At 45.1% G+C, this 26922-nt stretch overlaps 1 protein-coding gene across 5 annotated transcripts in view; it reads left to right on the top strand.

Moving 5' to 3' along the window:
• Positions 1–3756: 3756 nt before the first annotated feature.
• ENOSF1 (enolase superfamily member 1) overlaps positions 3757–26922 on the top strand; it is a 39648-nt gene continuing 16482 nt past the window's right edge. The window contains exons 1-7 of one of the 5 annotated variants that reach the window (XM_050767657.1): positions 3757–3916; positions 9635–9743; positions 20347–20462; positions 23592–23678; positions 24017–24043; positions 26634–26706; positions 26804–26842. In XM_050767657.1, the coding sequence (XP_050623614.1) occupies positions 3833–3916; positions 9635–9743; positions 20347–20462; positions 23592–23678; positions 24017–24043; positions 26634–26706; positions 26804–26842 (535 nt within the window). In that variant the 5' untranslated portion in view covers positions 3757–3832. Of the gene's footprint in view, positions 3917–9634; positions 9744–9815; positions 10092–10271; positions 12792–20346; positions 20463–23591; positions 23679–24016; positions 24044–26633; positions 26707–26803; positions 26843–26922 lie in introns of those variants that run through there. The other 4 variants (XM_050767659.1, XM_050767662.1, XM_050767660.1 and 1 more) reach the window with 4 other exon arrangements.

Here is a 26922-nt window from a genome sequence, read left to right as displayed (position 1 = left end):
GAGCCACCACAACTGTCCCAAAACAAATATTTTTTAAATGAGTTTTTCAGTGTCTATTTTTCCAATATTAGTAAACCATTTCTTCTAAAACTGTTGGACAGAATGTTCAATTAGCTGTTATACTGCAATTCAATAACTTACGAGTTGAATTTTAAAATGAATAGGAAGGAGGCTGGGTGCAGTGACTCATGCCTGTAATCCCAACACTTTGGGAGTCTGGTCTGGAGGATCGCTTGAGCCCAGGAGTTCAAGATCAGACTGGGCAGCATGACGAAACCCCATCTGTACAAAAATTAGCTGGGCATGGTGGTGCGTACCTGTGGTCCCAACCTCTAAGGAGGCTGAGGTGGGAGAATTGTTTGAGCCCAGGAGGTAGAAACTGCAGTGAACTGCGATCGGGCCACTGCACTCCAATCTGAGTGACAGAGTGAGACCCTGTCTCAAAAAAAAAATAGAACTAGAAATGACACTTAGTAAAACAATAAAAGCTAAGTAGATAATATGTGAAAATTCTGTAGTAGCAGGAATGGCCCCTGGGACCTTGAAGAAACAGATGGCGGTATTCAATTTTAAGATCCTTGCAGAGTCCTTGCTACCCCAAACCTTCCTGCAAATCGGCTACAGACAACCGTGAGTCAGTGACCTTAGGAAAGAAAAGGGATTGGGGTCACGGCCAGAAGGTGTAATGACAAGCTACAAAAAAGGATAGGGATGGATTTCATAACCTAGCTTAAATGCAATGGGGAAATAAATTCGGGAAATAAATCAGGTCAGTAGAAGAAAAGACTACCAAGTACTTCCAGAGATACTTGGAGAGACACTGGATTTCACAGGGACATGGCATAGGGGTTCAATCCAGCTCCACTGCAATCTTAAAGGTCAAGTTAACTTGAGTAAGTTGGAGGACTTTGAAAATCCAAGTAAAAAATTGTCACTAGCCTGTGACAATAGGGATGAGAGAAATAAAAACTTTGCAGTTGACCAAAAAGGTTGACAGTGATTCTAATAACTGAATTAAAGTGGTGTGGCCCTTAAAGTTTATTAAATTCCACTTATTCAATCATAATTGCACCATTTTCATGGAAAGTCTTAGTCTCCTAAAACACTGAGAGGATATACCGTGGAACTAGATGGCAAATTTGGTTTGGTTGGTTTTTGTAATCTTTATAATTGCTAGAAAGTTAGAAAAGGGTGGTATCACTTCAGCAGAAATTTTGAAAAACTCGTGGAACCAGAAGAAACCCAATCTAAAAGAAATACAAGAGAAAATTTTTGCAGTTTTAAGTGCAATTTCAAAGAAAATGCAAACTTAGAATCAAATTCAAAGAGGAGGCAGCACCCCAAAGCAATATTTTTTGTTTTACTGAGGTATAATTTACATACAACAAACTCACCATTTTAAGTGTACCACTAGAGTTTTTGACAAATGTATACAGCCATGAAACCACTACCAGAATCACAGAACATTTCCATCATTTCAGAAAATTCCATTATGCCCTTTTACAGTCAACCTCTTCCATTCACCCTGACCTCTGGCAACCGCTGAGTGTTTTCTGTGACTGTAATTGTACATTTCTAGGGCTTTATATAAATGGAATCATATGTAGTCAATGTGTCTGATGTCTTTCGTTTAGCATAATGCTTTTGAGATTCATGTTTTTATGGCTCAGTAATATTCCATTGTATGGATGTGTACTACATCCTGGTTTTGTCCTTTTACCAGTTGATGGATGTTTAGGTTGTTACTAGTTTTAGGCTATCAGAAAGCTGCTATGAACATTCAAATACAAGTTTTTATTTTAAACATAGGTTTTTAATTCTCTTGCATAATTACCTATAAGTAGGATTACTGAGTTGTATAGTACATGAATGTTTAACTTTCTATGAAACTGATAACCTATTTTCCAAAGAAGCTGTACCCTTTTACACTCCTCTAGCAATGTATGAGAGTTCCAGCTGCTTCACATCCTTGCCAATACTTGGTATTGCCAGTCACTTTAATTGTAGCCATCCTGGTGCGTGTTAGTAGTACATCACTGTGGTTTTAATGTGCGTTTCCCTAATGACTAATAATGTTGAGTCTTTTCATAAGCTTATTTCAAATTCATATATCTGCTTAGGTGGAATGTCTATTGAAGTCTTTTGCCCATTTTTTATATCAAGTTGTCATCGTACTGAGTTGTAATTTTTTCAATATTCTGCATACAAGTCCTTTAACAGATGTTTTGCAAGTATTTTTCTCTCAATCACAGCTTGCGTTTTCATTTATTTAATGGTTTTTATCGAAGAGAAAACATTTTTAATTTTGATAATTTAATTGACAATGTTTTTCTTTTATGATTCATGCTTTTAATGTCCTAAGAAATTTTGTTTTATCCAAGTACAAAAAGATTTTCTCCTGTGTTTTCTTGAGAAGTTCTATAATTCTAGCTCTTAAAATTTGGATCTATATTCCACTTCGAGATGATTTTTGTGTATGATATAAGGTAAGGATCCAGGGTTGTTTTGTTCGTTCATAGGGATATTCAATTGTTCGAGCACCATTTGTTGGAAAGACTGTCTTACTCATTGAATTTTCTTGGCCCCTGTTTTTTTTTTTTTTTTTTAATTTTTTAATTTTATTTTTATTTTTATTTTGTAGACGGAGTCTCGCTTTGTCGCCCAGCCTGGAGTGCAGTGGCACAGTCTTGGCTCACCGCAACCTCCGCCTCCCACGTTCAAATGATTCTCCTGCCTCAGCCTCCCGAGTAACTGGGACTACAGGTGACCGCCACCAGGCCCGGCTAATTTTTTGTATTTTTAGTAGAGACAGGGTTTCACCGTGTTAGCCAGAATGGTCTCCATCTCCTGACCTCGGGATCCGCCCGCCTCGGCCTCCCAAACTGCTAGAATTATAGGCGTGAGCGAGTCACCGCGCCCAGCCTTTTTATTTATTTATTTATTTATTTATTTATTTATTTATTTATTTATTTATTTATTTATTTAGAGTCTCGCTCTGTCGCCCAGGCTGGAGTGTAGCGGCGCGATCTCGGCTCACTGCAAGCTCCGCCTCCCGGGTTCAAGCCTCCCTAGTAGCTGGGATTACAGGCTCGCACCACCACACCCTGCTAATTATTGTACTTTTAGTAGAGGCGGGATTTCGCCATGCTGGCCAGGCAGATTTCAAACTCCTGACCTCAGGTGATCCGCCCGCCTCGGCCTCCCGAAGTGCTGGCATTACAGGCTGAGGTAAGATATTTAAAACACCCTGCATCGGTATGGGTGTAATAAATGATGACCTGCCTCTTAATTTATCAGGTGGCAAACTGAGACTGTGGGCACTTAAAAAGACCTAGCATTTTCTAGCGCACTGCTCTCCTGGGTACGCTGGCGACACCTGCGGCCTCGGGTCGGGAGCTGAGCCACTGGCCGGAATCTGCCCCTGAGCAAATGCACTCGCTCAGACCCGACGTCTCCCTCCAGGGCGCCGCTCCCGGGCAGGTCCCTTCACGAGTCTTCAATTCGGGCCGAGCAGGGTCCCGCGGAGGTGCCCACCTGGCGCGAGGCCTCCTGCCCGCCCAGGTTCCGCGGCGGCCCTGAGCGACCCCTGGCGGGGTCAGCTCCTTCCAGGCTGAGAAGGGAACTGCGGAAGGCGGAGCGCGCCGCGGGGAGCCCCGAACGGGGACTGGAGCTCCCGTGGGGCCAAGCTCACGGGGTGCGGCCGCGCGGCCAATGAGCGCCCTCTATGCCCCTACGGTGCCCCGCCTCGCCGCGCTCCCGCCCTCCCGCTGCGCACTGGGGATCCCGACCACTCCGGACCGCACGGGTGGCGCGGCTGCGGGGTGCGGGGAGCATGGTGCGCGGCAGGATCTCCCGGCTCTCGGTCCGGGACGTGCGCTTCCCGACGTCGCTTGGGGGCCACGGCTCAGACGCCATGGTAAGGGCGGCCTGCGGCCCGGGTCCGTCTCGCCCCGCCGACTGCAGACCTGCAGGCCCCGGGTAGCTTCCCGACTTCGAACCCATTGCTTCTGTACGGTGGGAGGCGCGCCTGGAGCAGACACCCGTTTTTCATGCCTTGGAGCAATTGTATAAGTATCCAGAAACTTTCCACTCTCCTGGGTTTTTTCTTTGCTGGAGTTTAGAATATGCTGGTTTTACTTTTACGACTCACATTTTGCTGGAAATGGTAGAATGCATAATAGGCAATAGCAGCAAAATTATTTTCTTGGGTTCCCGCCAATGAAACCCTAGAGCACAGCGCCAGCTGGCTTCCTCTGTACCCTGAACGCGACGGAGTTCACGGTGAGGGAGAACAGGAAGGCCGGGGCTGGGAGTTTGGAGTGGTGATCCCGCCTCCGCAACTTGCTGTGTGACTTGGAGAAGATCCAAACCTCTGGGTCTTTTGGACCCGTCCATGAAATGAAGGTGTCACAGTCGGGTTGAGAAAGCAAGCGCGTGATAACCGGGTCACATGAGAGGGAGGTCTCATGAAATTACCCTCAAACATGGTTAGAAAGGATTGATGCAAGTATCAGTCTTAAGAGATGTAATAAAGTAAGGGCAGGAACTCTGACTCCTACCTAAATACTGAAGGTCTTTTTTGCTTACTGAGGGTGTTAGAACGTCAGGCCTTCCCTCCCCTCCCCCATCTAGAGCGGTGTTTCCCAAACACTGTGCAGGGTCTTCAGGCAGCCTGTTCCCCTCTGGGTCCTCAGTGCCCGTCTTGGTCCACTGATGAGACTGGCCGCGCTAGAAAAGCAGAGTTGTATGGGCATGTAGTGAATGTGTGAAAGTATGCCGGGAAGTGAGGAACGGCAATGTTAGGAAAATGGTTACCAGTAGGGAGGAAAGGAAATGGGGTCACGGAGGGGACCACGAGGTCTCTAATTCCCACTGTAATGTTTTACTTCCTAAACTGGGTAGATGGCAAGCTGGTGTTCATTACATTATCTATACTCTTTCTGTACCTGAAATGTTTTATAAAAATAGACCTCTCATTAAAGAAAGTTTTTAAATGCAAAAGAATGTCCTTTTTGAGATTAAGTTCATCCTGCATTTTTAAAATTTTATTCTATTTTATTTTTTAAATTTATTTGTTTATTTATTGAGGCAGTGTCTTTTATTGGTTGCCCAAGCTGGAGTGTAGCGGTACTATCATGGCTAACAGCAGCCTTGACCTCCCTGGCTCAACCAATCCTCCCACCTCAGCCTCCCAAGTAGCTGGGACTACAGCTGTGCGCCATGAAGCCCAGCTTCTTTTTGTATTTTTTGACAGGGCCCAGGCTGTCATCCTCTTTAAAATCTTCATGTGTCCTTTCTTATATGATGTTGGTAAATGACTTAAACACCCAGCAGGCAATCCTTTATGGAACTCAAATGTTTGAAATTTTACTGTCTTATAGAATCCACCCAATCTTATGCAACTGCCTTTGCCTCTGTGAAGCTTTAGCAGCTGTGGGTAAGTCACACAATCTTTCTAAGCCTAGGTTTCTCATCTGTAAAATGGGTATAATAATATTCACTTTATACCTGTAAATGAGATACCTGTAAAGAGCCTGGCTCAGAGAAGGCCATCAGTAAAGTTGGCTATAGGCCAGGCAGGAGGCTCACACCTGTAATCCTAAGTGGAGGCCTAGGCAGGAGGATCACTTGAGCCCAGAAGTTCAATTACAGTGAACTATGATCGTGCCACTGCATTCCAGCCTGGGCACTGGATGACACAGTGAGACCTTGTTTCTAAAGAAAAAAGGAGGGGTTGGCTGTAATTATATTCCCTCTGAGGAAACTGAAGCAGAAGGAACCCCTAATCTAGACTTGACTTTGGATTTGTGAAATGTTAAGACAGCCTGGTTTGGCTGAGCGTGGTGGTTGTTCAAGCCTATAATCCCAGCACTTTGGAAGGCCGAGGCAGGTGGATCGCTTGAGCCCAGGAGTTCGAGACCAGCTTGAGCAACATAGTGAGACCTCGTTTCAACAAAAAAATACAAAAATTAGCTGGGCTTAGTTGCGTGCACCTGTGGTCCCAGCCACTCAGGAGGCTGAGGTGGGAGGATCTCTTCAGCCTGGGAGGTCGAGGCTGCAGTGAGCTGTAATTGTGTCACTGCACTCCAGTCTGGGTGACAGACAGAGACCCTGTCTCAAAAGACAGCCTGGTTTACTGTAGAATAATTCAAGAAATGGAATTTGCCTCTGGGCCTGAGTGGTGTCTAACACATGGTGAGGAGACATTATCTAATGCCTGTATTGCAAGCTCATAAATATTTAAGCATTTTATCTTGGGAACATAGGGCGCATGTTGTGGGCCAACTCTCAAGTGCCATCTTTTAGAATGAGCTGCTTTGCAGTTCACCATGGAGATGGCTTCACCTGCCCTTGAGGCATGCTGGACCATCAGCACTTAGCAGCAAAGTGAGCCTCCCTGATCACAAGTAGGATATTTTCAAGAAAGAGCAATAAAGCTATCCTCAAAATCTGCTAAAGACTCCTGCTTTTTTTTTTTTTAAAGACTGAGTCTCGCTTGTCGCTCAGCCTGGAGTGCAGTGGTGCGATTTCATCTTACTGCAACCTCTGCCACCCAGGTGCAAATGATTCTCATGCCTCAGCCTCTGGAGTAGCTGTGATTACAGGTGTGCACCACCACACCCGGCTAATTTTTGTATTTTTGATAGAGACAGGGTTTCACCATGTTGTCCAGGCTGGTCTCGATCTCCTGAGCTCAGGTGATCCACCTGCCTCTTCCTCCCAAAGTGCTGGATTACAGGCATGAGCCACTATGCTGGGCTTACCTCCTTCTTAATCTGAAATCGATTTATGTTCCTTTCTTCTCTGTGAATTGCCCCTGTTATTTCTCCTTTGCCTGTCCTTACCCTCGGATACTTTTTCTGCTGTCAGCCACCTCTTCGTGGGCTCTCTCCCCTCATGGCCTCCTGCCTTTCTGACGGCTCCTCCTTCCTCCACTGGCCCCTTCTTCCCTCTCTCAGACTCAGGCTTCAGCATCTTCCCCGTCTCCCTGCACATTCCCATGAAGACCCTCTCCGCATTCTGGCTTTGGTGCCGCCCTTTATGCCGGAGATTCCCAAGATCTCATTTCCAGAGCTGCCTCCTTAACCCATAGGTCTGGATACTTCCTGTTAGGTTTTTCACCTTCATGCAAAACGCGGTTTGTCTAAATCGGAAGTCATCTTCCATACCCTGCCGCCCCTCCCTCCTGACCCATCTTGGATCATTCTGCTAATCACAGGGATCCAAAAGCTTCAAGTCACTTTTGGCTCATCTCGTCCTGTTGACCCTCATCTGAGGCTTCAGTGAAAGGTTTCCTTTTTCCATTGCTTCCTCTTCTTGGAACCCAGCAACTGTCGATGGGTCTTTAATTCTTGGAGTCTCCTTCTCAGCCTCATCGCTCAACTCCTTCAGGAACCCAGTGGCTCAGCCAAGCCAGGATGGGCACCAACCCTTGAATACACTCCAGTCTCTCCCTCTTCTGACCCCTTTACTTTCTGCGCTGCTGCTGCTACCTCACCTGAGATATTCCTCCCTCCCAGACCCTTCACTCCCCTTGCCACTGCTGAGAAGCTCCCCTTCCTCGACCGGCCAGCTCAGATTCTGTCTTCATCGTAAAGCCTTCTCCCGCTTCAAGAAGCACATTCAGCTAACAGTGCTCTCTGCCGGTCGTTCATAGTTTGCGTCTCTCCCAGGCCTTAGCATGTTCTGCCTTATATTATTAAGGTTTTTGTAACCATGTCTTTTTATTTATTTATTTTAGAGATGGCGTCTCGCTTTGTTGCCCAGGCTAGTCTTGAATTCCTGGGCTCAAGCAGTCCTCCTGTCTTGGCCTCCCAAAGTGTTGGGATTACAGGCATGAGCCACCATGCCCGTCCTATAACCAGGTCTTCTCAAATGTAACCTCCTCAAGGGCAGACATATCTGTAACACCCTTGCAAGCTGCACCAGCTCTGACACGTAGTTGGTGCTCAGTGATGCATCACACTGATTTCCTGCCACTGGGCTGTGACACCAGACTCAGGGCTCCCATCCATCACATACAGCTCCCTCAGCCACAACATCCCCAATACAGGGAAGTACAATCTGCCTTCATAATTTACTTGTGGCCGGGTGCGGTGGCTCACACCTGTAATCCTAGCATTTTGGGAGGCCAAGGCAGGTGGATCACCTGAGGTCAGGAGTTCAAGACGAGCCTGGCCAATGTGGCAAAATCCCATCTCTACTAAAAAAAAAAAAAATAGCTGGGCATAGTGGCGGGTGCCTGTGCAGCTGGGAGGCTGAGGCAGAAGAATCACTTGAATCCAGGAGGCAGAGGTTGCAGTGAGCCAAGATCATGCCACTACGCTCCAGCCTGGAGGACAGAGTGAGACTCAGTCTCAATAATAATAATAATAATAATAATAATAAAATATTTACTTGTGTGACCTTTTGCAAATTAGTAAACCTCCTTAAAACTTCATTTCCTCTTCTCTAATAGGGATAAGAGCACCTAGTTGATAATACTGTTATAGGATTAAATTAAACCATGTAGAGCTCTTAGAATATAGTGTGTCTGGCACAATAAATATTATAGAATAATAACAGTAATAAATTGTTATAGCCTTATGCAAAATTCTTCTTTAAGAATGCATTCAGATCTTCTACCTGGCTTTTCGGGGTCTCCATTATTCCGTGACATAGAACAAAACAAAAAAAGAGCGAATTCATCTAGAAGCTTTACTTCTTCATTTTCCCCCACTGGTGTCTGACCTTGAGCCATTGTGTTTTCAGCCCTGCTATAAACTGCTGTGAGATCAGTCCAATTTTACGTAAGAGTTTTCTGAACCTTTGGCTTGTTCAATTTGAAGCTGCTTGTGAATGTAACTTTGTTCAAAGAGCTGACAGAGATAGCTGCGAGTGAAAACTCCTTGGCTTAAAATTGAGCCGCTGCTGGGCATGATGGCTCATGCCTGTAATCCCAGCACTTTAAGATAAGGCCTAAGCGGGTGGATCACTAGAGCTCTGGAGTTTGAGACCAGCCTGGGCAACATGCAAGACTCCATCTCTATTTTTTTATTTAGAAAATAAATACATAAATAAAAATGAGCCTCACTTTTTGACCTAATTGAAAGCAGGTGATAAAAATGTATACATTGCGATCAGGTGCAGTGGCTCACACTTGTAATCCCAGCTCTTTGGGAGGTCGAGGCAGGCAGATCACCTGAAGTCAGGAGTTCAAGACCAGCCTGGCCAACATGGTGAAACTTTGTCTCTGCTAAAAATACAAAAATTAGCCGAGTGTGGTGGCATGTGCCTGTAATCCCAGCTACCTGGGAGGCTGAGGCAGGAGAATTACTTGAACTTGGGAGGCTGAGGTTGCAGTGAGCTGAGATCACGCCACTGCACTCCTGCCGAGGTGACAGAGCAAAACTCCGTCTCAAAAAAAAAAAAGTATACGTTGCACTTATTGAAACACTTTGGATCTTTCAGGAGGACATTCCTTTTCTCCATTCAGAGCCCTTTGTTTTCTTTGGGGTATAGCAACTGTTCCTTCTGTGGGAGCTCTTGTGGCATGGCCCCTGTGGCGTTGTCTGTCCTCATGTGACATCATTCTCATGGTTCTTTTCGGGTTTCTCATGCTGGCATTGTTTCGGCGGGGAATTCTCTCCTGCAGCACACGGATCCTGACTACTCAGCTGCCTATGTCGTCATAGAAACTGATGCAGAAGATGGAATCAAGGGGTGTGGAATCACCTTCACTCTGGGAAAAGGCACTGAAGTTGGTGAGTTGAAGATTCTCTCAAGGTTCCAGAATGCTTAATTTTCAGATGTGATTGTAACTTAGATTTTTAGATTCATTAGAATCTTGATTTAGATTCAGTTCCAATCTTGTTTTTCTCTGTGTTTAACTGCTCAAAGTGAGTAAAAACAGTGTTTCATGGTTTGTTATTTATTTCACTGGGAGAAATTTAGAAGTGACAGAATTTGGCCTCTCTCCTTGCAATCATCTCTAGTCTGTTAGAAAATCCTTGACTCTTAGTCTGTTTCTCTGTGTCAAATGATAGCTACAAGGATGTTTTTCACCTGCCTTTCACCCGGGGCCACTGTCGAGCTTTAACAACCTGCCGTGGGTGAGTAACCAAGGGCAAGGAGAGGGAGGAGATGTGAGTTCCCACAGCAAAAAAAGGCTCATTGTGATATGCACAGTGAGTCTACTCACTTTTCTATATATATTTCTTTTTTTTTTTTTTTTTTTTGAGACAGAGTCTCACTCTGTCGCCCAGGCTGGAGTGCGGTGGCGCAATCTCAACTCACTGCAACCTCTGCCTCCTGGGTTTAAGCAATTCTCCTGCCTTAGCCTCCCGAGAAGCTGAGATTACAGGCACCCACCACCACGCCCAGCCAATTTTTGTATTTTTAGTAGAGACGGGGTTTCACCATGTTGGCCAGGCTGGTCTCGAACTCCTGACTTCAGATGATCCGCCCGCCTCAGCCTAGCAAAGTGCTGGGATTGCAGGTGTGAGCCACCGCACCCAGCCTTTTCAAAATATTTCACACCAAATTGGTTTCAAGTTCACTATTTTCATGGCAAAAAAGGGCTTTGGCCCCACCCAATCTAAGATGCATACTGAGCCGTGTATACGTCATTCTTTTTTTATTTGCATTTTCTATTTTCTTAAACAAGATACAGAACATAACTTTTCTCAGAGGTGGATGTGATCTCAATGGTGATCTTGAGCCATCTCATTTTTTAGAGAGAAGAAAACTGAGGCACAGGCAGATACCCAGCAAGTCATGGCAGAATCGCCTGACTGCCCAAAGCACTTTCTCTTCAGAACTTTTAAATGCAACTCTTTTTGAACACATCATACCTGCACATGGTACAAAATTCAAGAAGTACAAAACAGTGACCTTTGCCAGGTCAATTTCAGTGGATTATTAAGGGCTGAAGCCAAATTATGATAGATTGAAGGGTAAGGGTCTAGAAGGAGGGGATAGAGTTTCTCTAACTTTGGTGGTATTGTGATACCTCTCCCATGGACATTTGCACCATCAGCACTCTGAGTAGTTGTAGAAAAAAATCTTGGCCCATTGAGAGATTTTAAATTGTTAAGCATATAAAAGAAGTGTGTGAGTTTGAGTGTGTGTATGTGTGAATGGCAAGGGAACCTTCCTTGAACTTGCAATGGACACTGCGCAGGTGGCTGCTGTTTCTGCTCTTCACAGGGCTGGCGGTCAGTTGTCCGGCAAGTCAGTCTTTCTGCAGACTTCTCCTGAGTGCTGCCATGCATCAGGCACTGAAGTAATTTTAAAAAGAGAAAGATAGACCAGGCGTGGTGATTCACGCCTGTAATCTCAGCACTTTGGGAGGTTGAGGCGGGCAGATTGCTTGAGTCAAGGAGTTCGAGACCAGCCTGGTTGACATGGTGAAACCCTGTCTTTACTAAAAATACAAAAATTAGCTGGTCGTGGTGATGCGTGGCTGTTATCTCAGCTACTCAGGAGGCTGAGGCATGAGAATTGCTTGAACCTGGGAGTTGGAGTTTGCAGTGAGCCAAGATTTTGCCACTCCACTCCAGCCTGGGTGAAAGAGCGAGACTCTGTCAAAAAAAAAAAAAAAAAAGTTGAAGGAGGATGAAGAAGACAGAATCCCACATATCAGGAGCACACAAACTTATTGGGGAAGTAGACATAAAAGACATGATCATAATGCAGTCTGAGAATGACTATTTTTTAAAATTATGTACAAGTTTTACAGAGAGAGGATATATTAGGCTGTTCTTTTTTTCTTTTTGGAGACAAGAATCTTGCTCTGTTGCCCAGCCTGGAGTGCAGTCACGCAATCTCGCTCACTACAACCTCCACCTCCCGGGTTCAAGCAATTCTTGTGCCTCAGCCTCTCCAGTAGCTGGGATTACAGGCACACACCACCATGCCTGGCTCGTTTTTATATTTTTAGTAGAGATAAGGTTTCACCATGTTTGGTCAGGCTGGTCTCCTGACTTCAGATGATCTGCCCACCTGGGCCTCTCAAAGTGGTAGGATTACAGGCACAAACCACCACTCCAAGCCAGGCTGTTCTTGCATTGCTATAAAGGAGTACCAGAGACTGGGTAATTTATAAAGAAAAAGAGGCTTAATTGCCTCATGGTTCTGCAGGTTTTCCAGAAAGCATGGTGCCAGCTGCTCAGCTTCTAGGGAAGCTTTAGGACACTCACAGTCATGGTGGAAGGCGAGGGGGGAGCAGACACGTCCTATGTCGAAAGCAAGAGCAAGAGAAAGAGAGTGGGGAGGTGCTACACGCTTTTAAGCCACTAGATCTCACGAGAACTCACTCACTGTCTCAAGGCCAGTACCAATGGGATGGTGCTAAACCATTCATGAGAAATCCACCTCCATGATCTAATCACCTCCCACCAGGCCCCACCTCCAACACTGGGGATTACATTTCAACATGAAAATTGTGCAGAATGTCTAACCCATATTATCTTCACTCTGTCCAAACGGCTCAGGGAAGGCTTCAGAGCAGAAGTATTGCTTTGAGGTGAGTCTCGAAGAGCCAACAGGAATTTGCCAGGCAGAGAGAGGAGACCATACTGTGAGTCAGTCCCCCTTTTCTCTATTAAGTAAACAATTTACTGTTAAAGTTTTCCCCAAAATAGTAACCACTTACTAAGGTAGAGCTGTGAGCTATGTTTCTGCTTATCCTGCAACTTTAATTATCTCTTGTTTGTAAGTTGAGTACTTGATGAAGCTGCTGTCTTTCTCCATCCTGCAAACCCTACAACACACCCCCCCAAAGGTTGCATAAAACTCAGCGAGCTTACAAGGTATGTTAGGCCATTGGACCCACTCTCTGTTAACAGCCAAGACTTTAAACTTTGCCGACTCGGGCACACGTGGAGGGGCCCTGGGCACTAAGATAGATAAGAAGCTCTTCTGGGATGGGTGCTGAGCTCAGTGTTCAGGGCCTTCACTCCCTGTCCCCTCCTCCATTCCCAGCCCCACACCACTGTCTTGGTGGATGTCTCAGGCAGGGGTAAATCAATTTCCATCTCTCCATGACTTTAATTAATGACTCTTTTATGCTAAGGTTTTTGGCTTCTGCCTTTTTCAGACCACAACATGACAGAACCCATTTTAACTTTAACCTTGCAGGTGACTCACTGCAGTCTCGCTAAATGTGTTACACGGCACTCACACTGAAGATGAAAAATGCCATTAGCTCATCCTGGTTCTTCTGCTTACTTACCTTATCATCCGTTTATGATTAAAAAAACATAGGGTTACTGTGAAGAGAGTGCTGGTGTGTGAGACAGAGAGGGAGGGCTGTTTTTCAAATGTATAGAATACACCAATGTAGTTTTTGGTTGGGTATTTTTTAAAATCATGTCTTTGTTAAATTTACTTAATTAATATTCATTTTTTAATCCTTCTTTATGTTTTTAAAGTTTTTATTATTGATTAATTGATTTGAGATAAGATCTTGCTCTGTCACCCAGCCTGGAGTACAGTGGTGCAATCACGGCTCATGCAGCCTTGACCTTCCAAACTCAAATGATTGTCCCACCTCAGCTTCCCGAGTAGCTGGGACCACAGGCACAAGCCACCACACCTAGCTAATGTTTTGGTTTTTTGTTTTGTTTTGTTTTGTTTTTGAGAGACAGAGTCTTGCTCTGTTGCCCAGGGTGGAGTGGAGTGGTGCCATCTTGCCTCACTGCACCCTCCAGCTCTGGGTTCAAATGATTCTCCTGCCTCAGCTTCCCAAGTATCTGGGACTACAGGTATGTGCCACCATGCCTAGCTAATTTTTGTATTTTTAATAGAGACAGGGTTTCACTATATGTTGGCCAGGCTGGTCTTGAACTCCTGACCTCAGGTGATCCGCCTACCTCAGCCTCCCAAAGTGGTAGGATTACAGGTGTGAGCCACCACACCTGACCTGGGTTTGGCTTTGTTTTGCTTTTTTCTTTAAAAAAAAATTTTTTTTTTTTTTTTTTTTTTTTTGAGATGGAGTTTTGCTCTTGTTGCCAAGGCTGGAGTGCAGTGGCATGATCTCTGCTCACTGCAACCTACCCACCTCCCAGGTTCAAGCGATTCTCCTGCCTCAGCCTCCAAAGTAGCTGGCACTACAGGTGCCTGCAACCATGCCGGGCTAATTTTTGTATTTTTTGTAGAGACAGGGTTTCATCATTTTGCCCAGACTGGTCTTGAACTCCTGAGTTCAAGCAATCCACTGCCTCAGCCTCCCAAAGTGATGGGATTGCAGGCATAAGCCATAAGCCACCATGACTGGCCTGTTTCTGTTTTATTTTATTTATTTATTTTTTTTATTTATTTATTTTTTTGAGACGGAGTCTCGCTCTGTCGCCCAGGCTGGAGTGCAGTGGCCAGATCTCAGCTCACTGCAAGCTCCGCCTCCCGGGTTCACGCCATTCTCCTGCCTCAGCCTCCCAAGTAGCTGGGACTGCAGGCGCCCGCCACCTCGCCCGGCTAGTTTTTTGTACTTTTTAGTAGAGACGGGGTTTCACCGTATTAACCAGGATGGTCTCGATCTCCTGACCTCGTGATCCGCCCGTCTCAGCCTCCCAAAGTGCTGGGATTACAGGCTTGAGCCACCGCGCCCGGCCTATTTTATTTATTTAGTTAGTTATTTTTGTGACAGAGTCTTACTCTGTCTCCCAGGCTGGAGTGCAGTGACGTGATCTCGGCTCACTGCAACCTCCACCTCCTGGGTTCAAGTGATTCTCCTGCCTCAGCCTCCCGAGTAGCTGGGATTATAGGTGCCCACTATAATGCCAGCTAATTTTTGTATTTTTCAGTAGAGACAGGGTTTCATTGTGTTGGCCAGGTTAGTCTCGAACCCCTTACCTCAGGTGATCCACCCGCCTCAGCCTCCCAAAGTGCTGGGATTACAGGCGTGAGCAACCAGAGGCAGCCTTTTTTTTTTTTTAAGACTTAATTTGTTTTAGAGTAGTTTTAGGTTCACAGCAAAACTGAAGTTAAAACTGAAGCAAAACTTCCAGCAGAACTGGAAGTTACAAAGATTTCCCACATACCTCTGTCCCCACACAGGCACAGCCTCCCTCATTATCAACATTTCCCACATACCCCTGTCCCCATACAGCCACAGCCTCCCTCTTTATCAACATTCTGCCCGGAGTGGCCCATTTGTTGCAACTGATGAACCTGCATCGGCACATCATGATCACCCAAAGTCTGTAGTTTACAATAGGGGTCACTCTTAGTGTTGTATATTCGGTGGGTTTGGACACATATATAATAATATGTACAATGTAGACTAAGTTAGTTTTTAAAAGAATATATAGAAAAAAGAAAAAGATGTACAGAGAAATAATCTTTTTTTTTTTTTTTTTGGAGACAGAGGTTCGCTCTTTTTGCCCAGGCTGGAGTGCAATGGCGTGATCTCAGCTCACCACAACCTCCGCCTCCCGGGTTCAAGCGATTCTCCTGCCTCAGCCTCCCGAGTAGCTGGGATTACAGGCCTGCGCCACCACCCCGGCTAATTTTGTATTTTTAGTAGAGACGGGGTTTCTCCACGTTGGTCAGGCTGGTCTTGAGCTCCTGACCTCAGGTGATCCGCCTGCCTCAGCCTCCCAAAGTGCTGGGATTACAGGCGTGAGCCATCACGGCCGGCAAGAATTTTCAAATAGACAAAAATTTTTAAAAACCCAGCCTTAATAGTTTGTGACACCACTCTTACTTCAGACACCCACAAGTCACCCACAGACTTTACTCAATGTCCTTCCAGTGCTAGAGGCTCCAGAGAATTGAAGTCCCTGAGCAGACCCAAACAAAAGAAAACCCCCTATGTTTAGTTGGCAAGAAGCTGCCTTCAAGGGCCTTTTTTTCTTTTCCAAGTCAATTTCCTGCCACAACCAAAATTTTTTTTTTTTTTTTTTTTTTTTTTTGAGGTGGAGTTTCACTCTTGTCACCCAGAGTGGAGTGCAGTGGCGTGATCTTGGCTGGCTCACTGCAACCTCTGCCTCCTGGGTTCAAGTGATTCTCCTGCCTCAGCCCCCCAGGTAGCTGGTATCACAGGCACGCACCACCATGCCTGGCTAATTTTTGTGTTTTTAGTAGAGACAGAGTTTCACCATGTTGATCAGGCTGGTCTTGTGCTCCTGACCTCAGGTGATCCGCCCGCCTCGGCCTCCCAAAGTGCTGGAATTACAGGCATGAGCCACCGTGCCTGGCCTCACAACCCAAATTTCTATTAAATGCCACAAATTCTAGTCTCCTGTTGAGCAAGAAAAATCCACACACCGTAGATGAATGCATAAGTGCTGCTTGTGAAGGCTGAGAGTCATAAAGATGAGATCATCCTTAGCTTTTGTTAAGTGCATTTGGTATTGTGACGTGAACCAGAGGTATGCTTCAGTCAGTGATTTATAGCAACAATCAAATCGCCAAGACGGTGGTTTGGTGTCAGTGTACCTCACTGTGAGTCACTGACTTACTTCAGATTTTCTTTAATTCAAGAACACCCACCTTCAAGGAGTGAGGAGGATTCTGTCTTCTCACAATTCTAGGGAACGAATATCTGAACCAGAATGATTGTGTATCCCATTAACAAAAGCCCTAGAGAACCTGGAATGGCTGGTTCAGCCCTAACTGCTACATGTGACCACAAGTGTGCAGTCATCCCAGAGCTGTTTCACCCTTAGCCAGGCATGTGCTAAAAGCTTGGGGAGGCCGGGCGCAGTGGCTCACGCTTGTAATCCCAGCTCTTTGGGAGGCCGAGGCGGGCGGATCACGAGGTCAGGAGATCGAAACTATCCTGGCTAACACGGTGAAACGCCGTCTCTACTAAAAATACAAAACATTAGCGGGGCGTGGTAGCAGGCGCCTGTAGTCCCAGCTACTCGGGAGGCTGAGGCAGGAAAACGGCGTGAACCCGGGGGATGGAGCTTGCAGTGAGCCGAGATCGGGTCTCTGCACTCCAGCCTGGGAGACAAAGCAAGACTCCGTCTCAAAAAAAAAACAAAAAAAAAAGGCCGGGCGCAGTGGCTCAAGCCTGTAATCCCAGCACTTTGGAAGGCCGAGACGGGTGGATCACGAGGTCAGGAGATCGAGACCATCCTGGCTAACACGGTGAAACCCCGTCTCTACTACAAAAATACAAAAAAAACTAGCTGGGCGAGGTGGCGGGCGCCTGTAGTCCCAGCTACTCCGGAGGCTGAGGCAGGCGAATGGCGTGAACCCGGGAGGCGGCACTTGCAGTGAGCTGAGATCCGGCCACTGCACACCAACCTGGGCGACTGAGCGAGACTCTGTCTCAAGGGAAAAAACAAAAACAAAAACAAAAACTTGGGGCATCACATTCTTTCTTTTTCTTGAGATGGAGTTTCACTCTTGTTGCCCAGGCTGGAGTGCAATAATACAGTCTCGGCTCACTGCAACCTCCACCTCCTGGGTTCAAGTGATTCTCCTCCCTCCGCCTCCCAAGTAGCTGGGATTACAGGCACCCGCCACCATGCCCAGCTAATTTTTGTATTTTTAGTAGGGGCAGGGTTTCACTATGTTGGCCAAGCTGGTCTCAAACTCTTGACCTCAGGTGATCCACCGGCCTCCGCCTCCCAAAATGCTGGAATTACAGACATGAGCCACCGTGCCCAGCCTGGGGCACCACTTTCATAGTGTCCTTCTCAGGATCTTATTGACAGTAAAACTGTACCTCTACAACTGTCCTATTAAATGACTGAAAACTTTTACTATTGAATCCATGGCAGCACCAAACAAATTTATCAAAATGTTTTGGAATACGTTCCTTTCTTTGAAGCTAAGTTGATGGCTTGATTCAATTATTGTGGCCATGTACACAACATAGGCTAAATGTTTCCTAGAATTGGCAAAGGATCAAAGAGTTACTTTACTTATTCATCATCTTAAACAACACAAGAAAGCCTTATTATTATTATTATTATTATTTGAGACAGGGTCCAGCTCTGTCACTCTGTCACTCAGGCTGGAGTGCAGTGGCACAATCTCAGCTTACTGCAACCTCTGCGTCCAGAGGTCAAGTGATCCTCCCACCTCAGCATCCCGAGTAGCTGGGACCACCATGCCCGGCTAATTTTTGTATTTTTTGTAGAGATGGTGTCTTGCCACACTGCCCAGGCTGATCTCGAATTCCCGAGCTCAAGTGATCTGCCCATCTCAGCCTCCCAAAGTACTGGCATTACAGGAGTGAATGCCAGGTCCAAGAAATCCTTTTAAAGTAAAATACCACAGGACGTGGTGGCTCACACCTGTAGTCCCAACACTTTGGGAGGCCGGGGTGGGAGGATCGCTTGAGCCCAGAGTTCTAGAACCTCTCTACCTGCTGCCCCATGCAACACAGCAAGACCTTGTCACTACAAAAAATTTAAGCATTAGCTGGTGTGGTGGTATGTGTAGGTCCTAGCTACTAGGAGGCTGAGACAAAAAGATTACTTGAGACTAGGCATTCAAGATTACAGTGAGGTGCTGGGTACAGTGTCTCACCCCTATAATCCCAGCAATTTGGGTGGCCGAGGCAGGTGGATCACTTGAGTTCAGGAGTTCGAGACCAGCCTGGGAGGCATGGTGAAACCCCATCTCTACCAAAAATACAAGAAATTAGCCGGGCATGGTGGCTGGAGCCTGTGGTCCCAGCTATTCAGGAGGCTGAGGTGGAAGGATCACTTGAGCCCAGGAGGTGGGGATTGGAGTGAGCCAAGGTCCTGCCACTGTACTCCAGGCAGGGTGACAGAGTGAGACCCTATCTCTAAAAAATAATAATAATAATTAAAGGTACCAAAAATAAATAATTGATGGTAATGCTAACACAAATTAAATTTAACCTTCAAATTACTTATGAGAAATGTAGTATATCATAAGAAAGTCAATAGTAAGAAATTTCATGTTTGTAGACAGTGTTTTCATGTATTTTAACATTTTGCAAATAGCATGCTAATTGCAAATTCATTTTATTTAATCTTTAATAGTTTATATTGTGAATTCAAGGCATCTTCTATACTTGTCAATAATAAAAAGGCATTTCTCTTTTTAAAAATTCTATTAAGTCAGCCTTCTTATTCCTTAGGAACATGAACCAGCATGGTTTGGTTTTGAATCTGATTGTTTAAACACTTTACAAAGTAAATAGGAAAATAATTTGGGAACATTATTTAAACTTGTCAATCTATGATTCTGTTTTTCATGTGACAGCCAATCACAATGTGTTCTCTACTCAGGAAGTTTAGCTCAGTATATGGATTAACACCTGTTCTACTTGTGTGATATTTCTTATGACAACCACAGAAAACATATATGGGGCCGGGCACAGTGGCTCATGCCTGTAATCCCAGAACTTTGGGAGACCAAGGCGGGTGGATCCCTTGAGTCCAAGAATTTGAGACCAGCCTGGGCAGCATGTCAAAACTGCATCTCTACAAAAAATACCAAAATTAGCCAGGCTTGGCGGCACATACCTGTAATCCCAGCTACTCAGGAAGCTGAGGTGGGAGGATCACCTGAGCCGGGGAAGTCAAGGTTGTGGTGAGCCGTGATCGTGCCACTGCACTCCAGCCTGGGTGACAGAGTAATACTCTGACAAAAAATAAAAATAAAAATAAAAATAAAATAAAAAAAGAAAAGAAAAGAACAGAACGGCTGGGCGTGGTGGCTCACACCTGTAATCACAGCACTTTGGGAGGCCGAGGCGGGAGGATCACAAGGTCAGGAGATCGTGACCATCCTGGCTAACACGGTGAAACCCCATCTCTACTAAAAATACAAAAGCAAAATTAGCCGGGCGTGGTGGCAGGCGCCTGTAGTCACAGCTACTGGGGAGGCTGAGGCTGGAGAATGGTGTGAACCTGGGAGGCGGAGTTTGCAGTGAGCCAAGATCACGCCACTGCACTCCAGCCTGGGTGACAGAGCTAGACTCAAAAAAAAAAAAAAAAAAAACATATTTAATGCAATTTTAAAAAGAATATACCTTTGAGATGGAGTCTTGCTCTTGTTGCCCAGGCTGGAGTGCAATGGCACAATCTCGGCTCACTGCAACCTCTGCCTCCTGGGTTCAAGCGATTCTCCTGCCTCAGCCTCCTGAGTAGCTGGAATTACAGGCGCGCACCACTGTGCCCTGCTAATTTTTGTATTTTCAGTAGAGACAAGGTTTCGCCATGTTGGCCAGGCTGATCTGGAACTACTGATCTCAAGTTGTCTGCCTGCCTCGGCCTCCCAAAGTGTTGAGGTTGCAGGCATGAGCCACCGCACCTGGTCTAGATTTCATTTTTTTCATAAAATGTTCACATTTGTTTGTTTGTGATGTTTTCGGGTGTTAATTTCTTGACCTAATATAAAAACATAAACAAGAGTTCAATCCTTTTTAAATAGTTGTCTGTGCTGTCAATGCCCTCGCCCACCATGTACTCAACAAGGACCTCAAGGACATTGTTGGTGACTTCAGAGGCTTCTATAGGCAGCTGACGAGTGATGGGCAGCTCAGATGGGTAAGGGACCTATTTCGTAAAATGCTTATATAAGTAATACTACCAAGGTCTGAGATATCCTTTGAGTGCAACAAATGTGAAAATAGAGATGGGTTTATTTGTTTGTTTATTTATTTTTTGAGATGGAGTCTCACTCTGTCGCCCAGGTTGGAGTACAGTGGCACGATCTCAGCTCACTGCAACCTCTGCCTCCTGGGTTCAGGCAATTCTTCTGCTTCAGCCTCCTGAGTAGCTGGGACTACAGATGCGCACTACCACACCCAGCTAATTTTTATAATTTTAGTAGAGATGGTGTTTGGCCATGTTGGCCAGGCTGGTCTTGAACTCCTGCCCTTGAGTGATTCGCCCTCCTCAGCCTCCCAAAGTGCTGGGATTACAGGCATGAGCCACCACACCCGGCCTAGAGATGGCTTTATAATTTTAAAGTAAAGTATAAGTATAAATTTAAAGTATAAATAAAGTATATAATATAGTATATTATATACTATATATAGTATATATATAATATATTATATATAATATAAATAATATATAATATAAAATAAAGTATATAATATAGTGTATATATAGTATATATGTAAAGTATAAAATAAAGTATAAATTTAAAGTATAAATTTAAAGTATAAATAAAGTATAAACTTTATTCAGCTAAATTTGGGCTTGAGTCATTTAGATCATCAGTATTTTGAGGTAAACAAGTCATTTCTGTAAGACTGATGATCTAAATGACTCAAGCCCAAATTTAGCTGAATAAAATGTTCTACTAAGGAGATGAGGTCCTGAGATTTGGGTCTTGAGAGCTATCTCTTCTCTAAGGACCTCATCTCATCCTCCCTGAATTGAGAAATGGTTTAGAGATAAACTACTGAATGGGCAATCTTTTTATGGAGAAATAATGTGAGTAGTATTAGAGATAGAAGAGAAGGTCATTAAAGAGAAAACAGAGAAGAACAAATTTAAAAAGATGGAAGACCATCGTGCCTTTTATGTGCATAGCTTGGTATTTGAACTGTAAATTCAAGGCATGAGAAAGTTAGGCTCTGGAGAAAGGATTCTAACACAGTAAGGTGAATTCAATACCCTGACCTTTGTCTTTGTCCCACGATATCGGATTTTGTCTTTTCCTAACTCAGTTCAGTCTCCCATCCATGCACAGAGAAGGGCACAAGAGAATGTCCTTTCAATAGTGCCTGGGATTTCATATTTTACTTTATACACAGAATATTAAACTTACCTTGAAAGTTGTCACCTTGAAGAAGTTCCCACTGGCTGAATCTGGGACAATTTGAGCATCCAAATAAATATGATAGTAATGGCTTATGACCCATTGAATAAAATCCATGAGTCCATTCAGATAATGAACTATCGGCTGGGCACAGTAGCTCACGCCTGTAATCCCAGCACCTTGGGGCTGAAGCAGGAGGATCACTTAAGGCCAGGAGTTCAAGACCAGCCTGGGCAGCATAGTGAGACCCCCATCTGTACTTTTTAAAAATAAAAATAATAAAATAAAATTTTTTAAGGAGATAATAAATAACAAGGTCAAGCCCACCATTACAGCTGATTAAAATCTAATAAATATAAAAGGAATAATAACATCAGAAAATCACCATAACTGTCATAGCTACAATTAATTGAGGTAAGAGTCATCAAGGGATGCCCAAATTTTGGGACAATAATAACCTCCTTACTTGGAAAATGAAAAGGTAACTTCACAGTGGAGAAACCAAATGGACACTAAGTTACCCAAGTGGTAAAAGTTAACAACCCTAATAATAAAACAAATGACATAATCACTTATGTAGTATTTATGCCAAAAAAATGTATTACCCGAATCTAATCATGAAGGAACTGATGATCAGCCCAAATTGAGGGATGCTGTACAAATCAACTGGCCTGTACTCTTTTAAAATGCTAATAACATTTATTTTTATTTATTTATTTTTTTTTTTGAGACAGAGTCTTGCTCTGTCACCCAAGCTGGAGTGCAGTGGCGCGATCCTGGCTCACTGAAAGCTCCGCCTCCTGGGTTCACGCCATTCTCCTGCCTCAGCCTCCCGAGTAGCTGGGACTACAGGCGCCCGCCACCGCGCCCAGCTCATTTTTTGTATTTTTAGTAGAGACGGGGTTTCACCGTGGTCTCGATCTCCTGACCTTGTGATCCGCCCGCCTCGGCCTCCCAAAGTGCTGGGATTACAGGCGTGAGCCACCGCGCCTGGCCTGCTAATAACATTTAAAGAAGAAGAAGAAAAATTACTCCAGGTAAAAAGAGACTAAAGAGGCATGACGACTAAATGCAATATGTGATCCCAGATGGGATATGGATTAGGGTCAAATAAAATACATTATAGGAAAAAAACATTTGATTGACATTTGATTATGGACTGGGCTTTAGATAACAGTATTCTATCAATGTTGTATTCCCTGAGTGTGATCATTGTACTATGGTTATGTAAGAAAATATCCTTGTTTTCAGAAACTATACACTGATGTATTTAGGGTAAAAAGAGCATGATATTTGCAACTTTATTCAAATGGTTCAGAAAAAAAGAAGTACGTGTGTGTGTGTTCATATGTATATACATACATATACATATATACACATACATATACATATATATGTGTGTATATATATAGAGAGAGAGAGAAGAGAGGAAAACACAGGTGTTTTTCCTACTATTCTTGAAACTCTTCAATGGGTTAGCAACTGTTTGTTTTTTTTTTAAACTTAACCTTTAGGTGGGTTGGTGGGTTACTATTGCTGCCTTTTAATTCTTGAGATGTGTCCCTGGATGGAAGACCTAAATATCTTTTCTTTTTTTTTTTTTTTTTTTTTTTGAGACAGACTTTTGCTCTGTTGCCCAGGCTGGAGTGCAGTGGTGCCATCTCGGCTCACTGCAATCTCCGCCTTCTGGGTTCGAGTGATCCTCTCGCCTCAGCCTCTGGAGTAGGGACTACAGGCACACACCACCACACCTGGCTCATTTTTCTATTTTCAGTAGAGACAGGGTTTCACCAGGTTGGCCAGGCTGGTCGTGGTCCCAAAGTCCTGGGATTAGAGGCGTGAGCCATCACACCCAGCCCTCTTTTTCATTTCTAAAGTGCTGTTGTACTTTGCTTCCTAACCAGATTGGTCCAGAGAAGGGCGTGGTGCACCTGGCGACAGCGGCTGTCCTAAATGCGGTGTGGGACTTGTGGGCCAAGCAGGAGGGAAAGGTAACTCCTCTCACAAACGCTGAGGAGGCCCCTGGGAACTGCACCACACTGACTTTCCCTACCCCCAGAGGAGAGACAGACACACTGCAGCCCCCAAAAGGAAATACAGAGAATTGCTTTGGTGTTGTTTTCTCCCCTGAGAGGTTTTGGCAGTAGGTAGGGAACTGCAGGAGGAGGAGAAAGAGGGGATGGGATGGCGGAAGGCGCAGGCAGCAGTAGAGGTGGGTGTAGGGACCCGGTGGCTGAGAGCCAGCATTTACTGCCAATGCATTTACTGTCAGGAAAAAAATGGGGACTTTACACATATGTCTTACAAATCCTTTCTTTTTTACTTCAAGGCTGTCTGGAAGTTACTTGTGGACATGGTGAGTAGGATCGTTAATGTTACAATTGTTTCTGTAAATGAAACGGATTTCATGAATGACATGCCGTTTGATGATCAGTAAATATATTCAGGACTATCTGTTGATCACTATGGTGATGATAAAGCAAAAAGCCAATAAAACATGACATTCCTTTTCTGATATCTGATGTAACGGATAGCTGTGCTCATGCAGGCAGTGTGGCACGAGGGGAAGCAGTGAGGGGGTCTTGCCTCCCCCACCGTGCATCTGTAACACACGATGCCAGTTCTCTGAGCCTCCGTTGCCTGACTATGACAAGAGGATCATCCTAACTTCTCTAGGAACCTCACAAAATTAAAGATCAATGAGAAAACCAACTCTTAAACTCTGAAAAGCAAGATGTGATGATATTATGAAGATATTATCCAGGCCAGGCGTGGTGGCTCAAGCCTGTAATCCCAGCACTTTGGAAGGCTGAAGGATGGCTTGAGCCCATGAGTTTCAGGCTGCAGTGAGCTGTAATTGCACCACAGCACTCAGGTGAGAGAGCAAGACCCTGTCTCAAAAAAAGAAAAAAGAAAAAATACTATCCAGTCACTATGACACCAAGAGTAAGATGAGGCCATTGTAGCCTCTACTGTACAGTTACAGCAGGGAAGGAGCTCAACAGTGAGTTCTAAAGCTATGCACTTGACTGTTTTCTTTCTCCTTGACCTTTTCATAGCAGGGGTGAGCAACTGGATGCTGAGGAGGAAAAAACTGGGCAAATTAAAGGGGAATGAGCTTCAGACCTGTGCAGAGCTGGCTGTGAGTCCAGGTTTCACTGCTCACCAGCTGCATGACCTTGAGCATGTGACTTCCCCACTCTGAGCTGCGGTGGCCTCAGTGCAACACCTGGGTGGTGGTTAAAAACCTCGTGATCCACAAATGAAGGCCCTTGTTATTAGTTGGCAAAAAATTAAGGAAAAACAAAGAACACCATGGCCTTGAAGAGTGTTGGGCAGGAGACTACTCCTCCTCTGGTGGAAAGTGGAGACAGGAAGCTGTCACATCGCCTTGACATGGAGAGTAGCTTCGGGGCCATCCGTAGGGGAAGGACACAGAGCTCTTGAGCCCCCTTCCAGACTCAAGGCCGGCCTTTTACAGTGCTGGAGGAGGTAGCCACCAAAAGGGAATGATTTGCAGGCCACCAGAAATGTGTTTGAGGTCCCACCTGTGGACTCTCCGTTTTTGGATCTTGTTCCCTTTCAATGCCAGTACTCTCTTGTTTTCTTTATTGTTGTTGTGGTCCCACCTGTGGACTCTCCGTTTTTGGATCCTGTTCCCTTTCAATGCCAGTACTCTCTTGTTTTCTTTATTGTTGTTGTTGCTGTGGACTCTCCGTTTTTGGATCCTGTTCCCTTTCAATGCCAGTACTCTCTTGTTTTCTTTATTGTTGTTGTTGTTGTTGTTGTTTGTTTGTTTGTTCGTTTGTTTTGAGATGGAGTTTCCTTTTTGTCACCCAGGCTGGAATGCAGTGGCGTGATCTCAGCTCACTGCAACCTCCACCTCCCGGGTTCAAGCGATTCTCCTGCCTCAGCCTCCTGAGTAGCTGGGATTACAGGCTTGTAATGCCACCATGCCCAGCTAATTGTATTTTTAGTAAAGATGGGGTTTCACCATATTGGTCAGGCTGGGCTCAAACTCCTGACCTCAGGTGATCCACCCGTCTCAGCCTCCCAAAGTGCTGGGATTACAGATGTGAGCCACTGCACCTGGCCCAGAACTCTTGGAAATAGAATCTCAGGTTTGAAAGAGATTTTAGGATTTTCGACAGTTGTGGTAGAGTATCACTGGTCACTATAAGATGTTAGTGGGAATGGAACTACTGGCTGTTTTCCAACTGACTGTTCCATCAGGGTGGGGAGAGGTCTCAGCACGAATCCCCAGCCTCGTAGCTCACCGTGGACAGCCCCGCGGTGTGAAGCTGATGTACAGTGATGCCAGGCATTCATCTCCCCACTGAGCTCCTGCTGAGTGTTTGCCTGGGGCCATGCCCTCCTTCCAGGAAGCCATGTTAGCTGGAAAGAACAGGGTAGGGGCGGGTGCAAGGGACCAGAGCGTCAGTGTCTGAGGGCTTTGTCAGGGCAGTGAGGAGCCACTAAAGGACTCTACACTTAGGAATGACAGAGTCAAACAATTTAACAAAGCCCTAAAGGTCCCTGCCAGGAAAGAATGAGCTCCATGTGTCACCATAAGCAACTTCTTAGAAACATAACCCACCCCTGTCATCCCAGCACTTTGGGAGGCCAAGGAGGGAGGATTGAAGCCAGGAGCTCAAGATCAACCTGGTCAACATAGTGAGACCCCATCTCTACAAAAATAAAAAAGCAAGGCATAGTGGCACACACCTGGAGTCCCAGCTCCTCAGTCGCAGGAGGCTGAGGCAGGAGGATCACATAAGCCCAGGAGACTGAGGCTGCAGTGAGCTATGATGGCATCACTGCACTCCAGCCTGGGCAACAGAGTGAGACCTTGTCTCTAAAAGAATAATAATAAATAATTTTTTAAAACAAAATATAACCCACCTTAGAATTGATTCAGGCCTCTTCCCCTCCTATCACGTTGCCAGGATCCCAGGACGCTGGTGTCCTGCATAGATTTCAGGTACATCACCGATGTCCTGACTGAGGAGGATGCCCTAGGTGAGTTTGGAAGCTTTCTCGGGTACACAATGTGCACATACAGTAGTGGCATGCTTTGTTGCCTAAAATAGTGAGTGATGCTTTTTATTTCTTCCAGAAATACTGCAGAAAGGTCAAGTTGGTAAAAAAGAAAGAGGTAGGTTGTAAGAAATTTTTCTTCATTGTTTTTGCTAACATTGTCCACTTTTGAGTGCCCCTGTCCTTTTTGGGGACACA

The sequence above is a fragment of the Macaca thibetana genome, chromosome 18 (assembly GCF_024542745.1).
Source record: "Macaca thibetana thibetana isolate TM-01 chromosome 18, ASM2454274v1, whole genome shotgun sequence".
In the NCBI taxonomy this organism is placed as follows: Eukaryota; Metazoa; Chordata; class Mammalia; order Primates; family Cercopithecidae; genus Macaca; species Macaca thibetana.
Note: the sequence above shows the minus strand (reverse complement) of the source record. Positions and strands in the feature narration are given on the sequence as shown.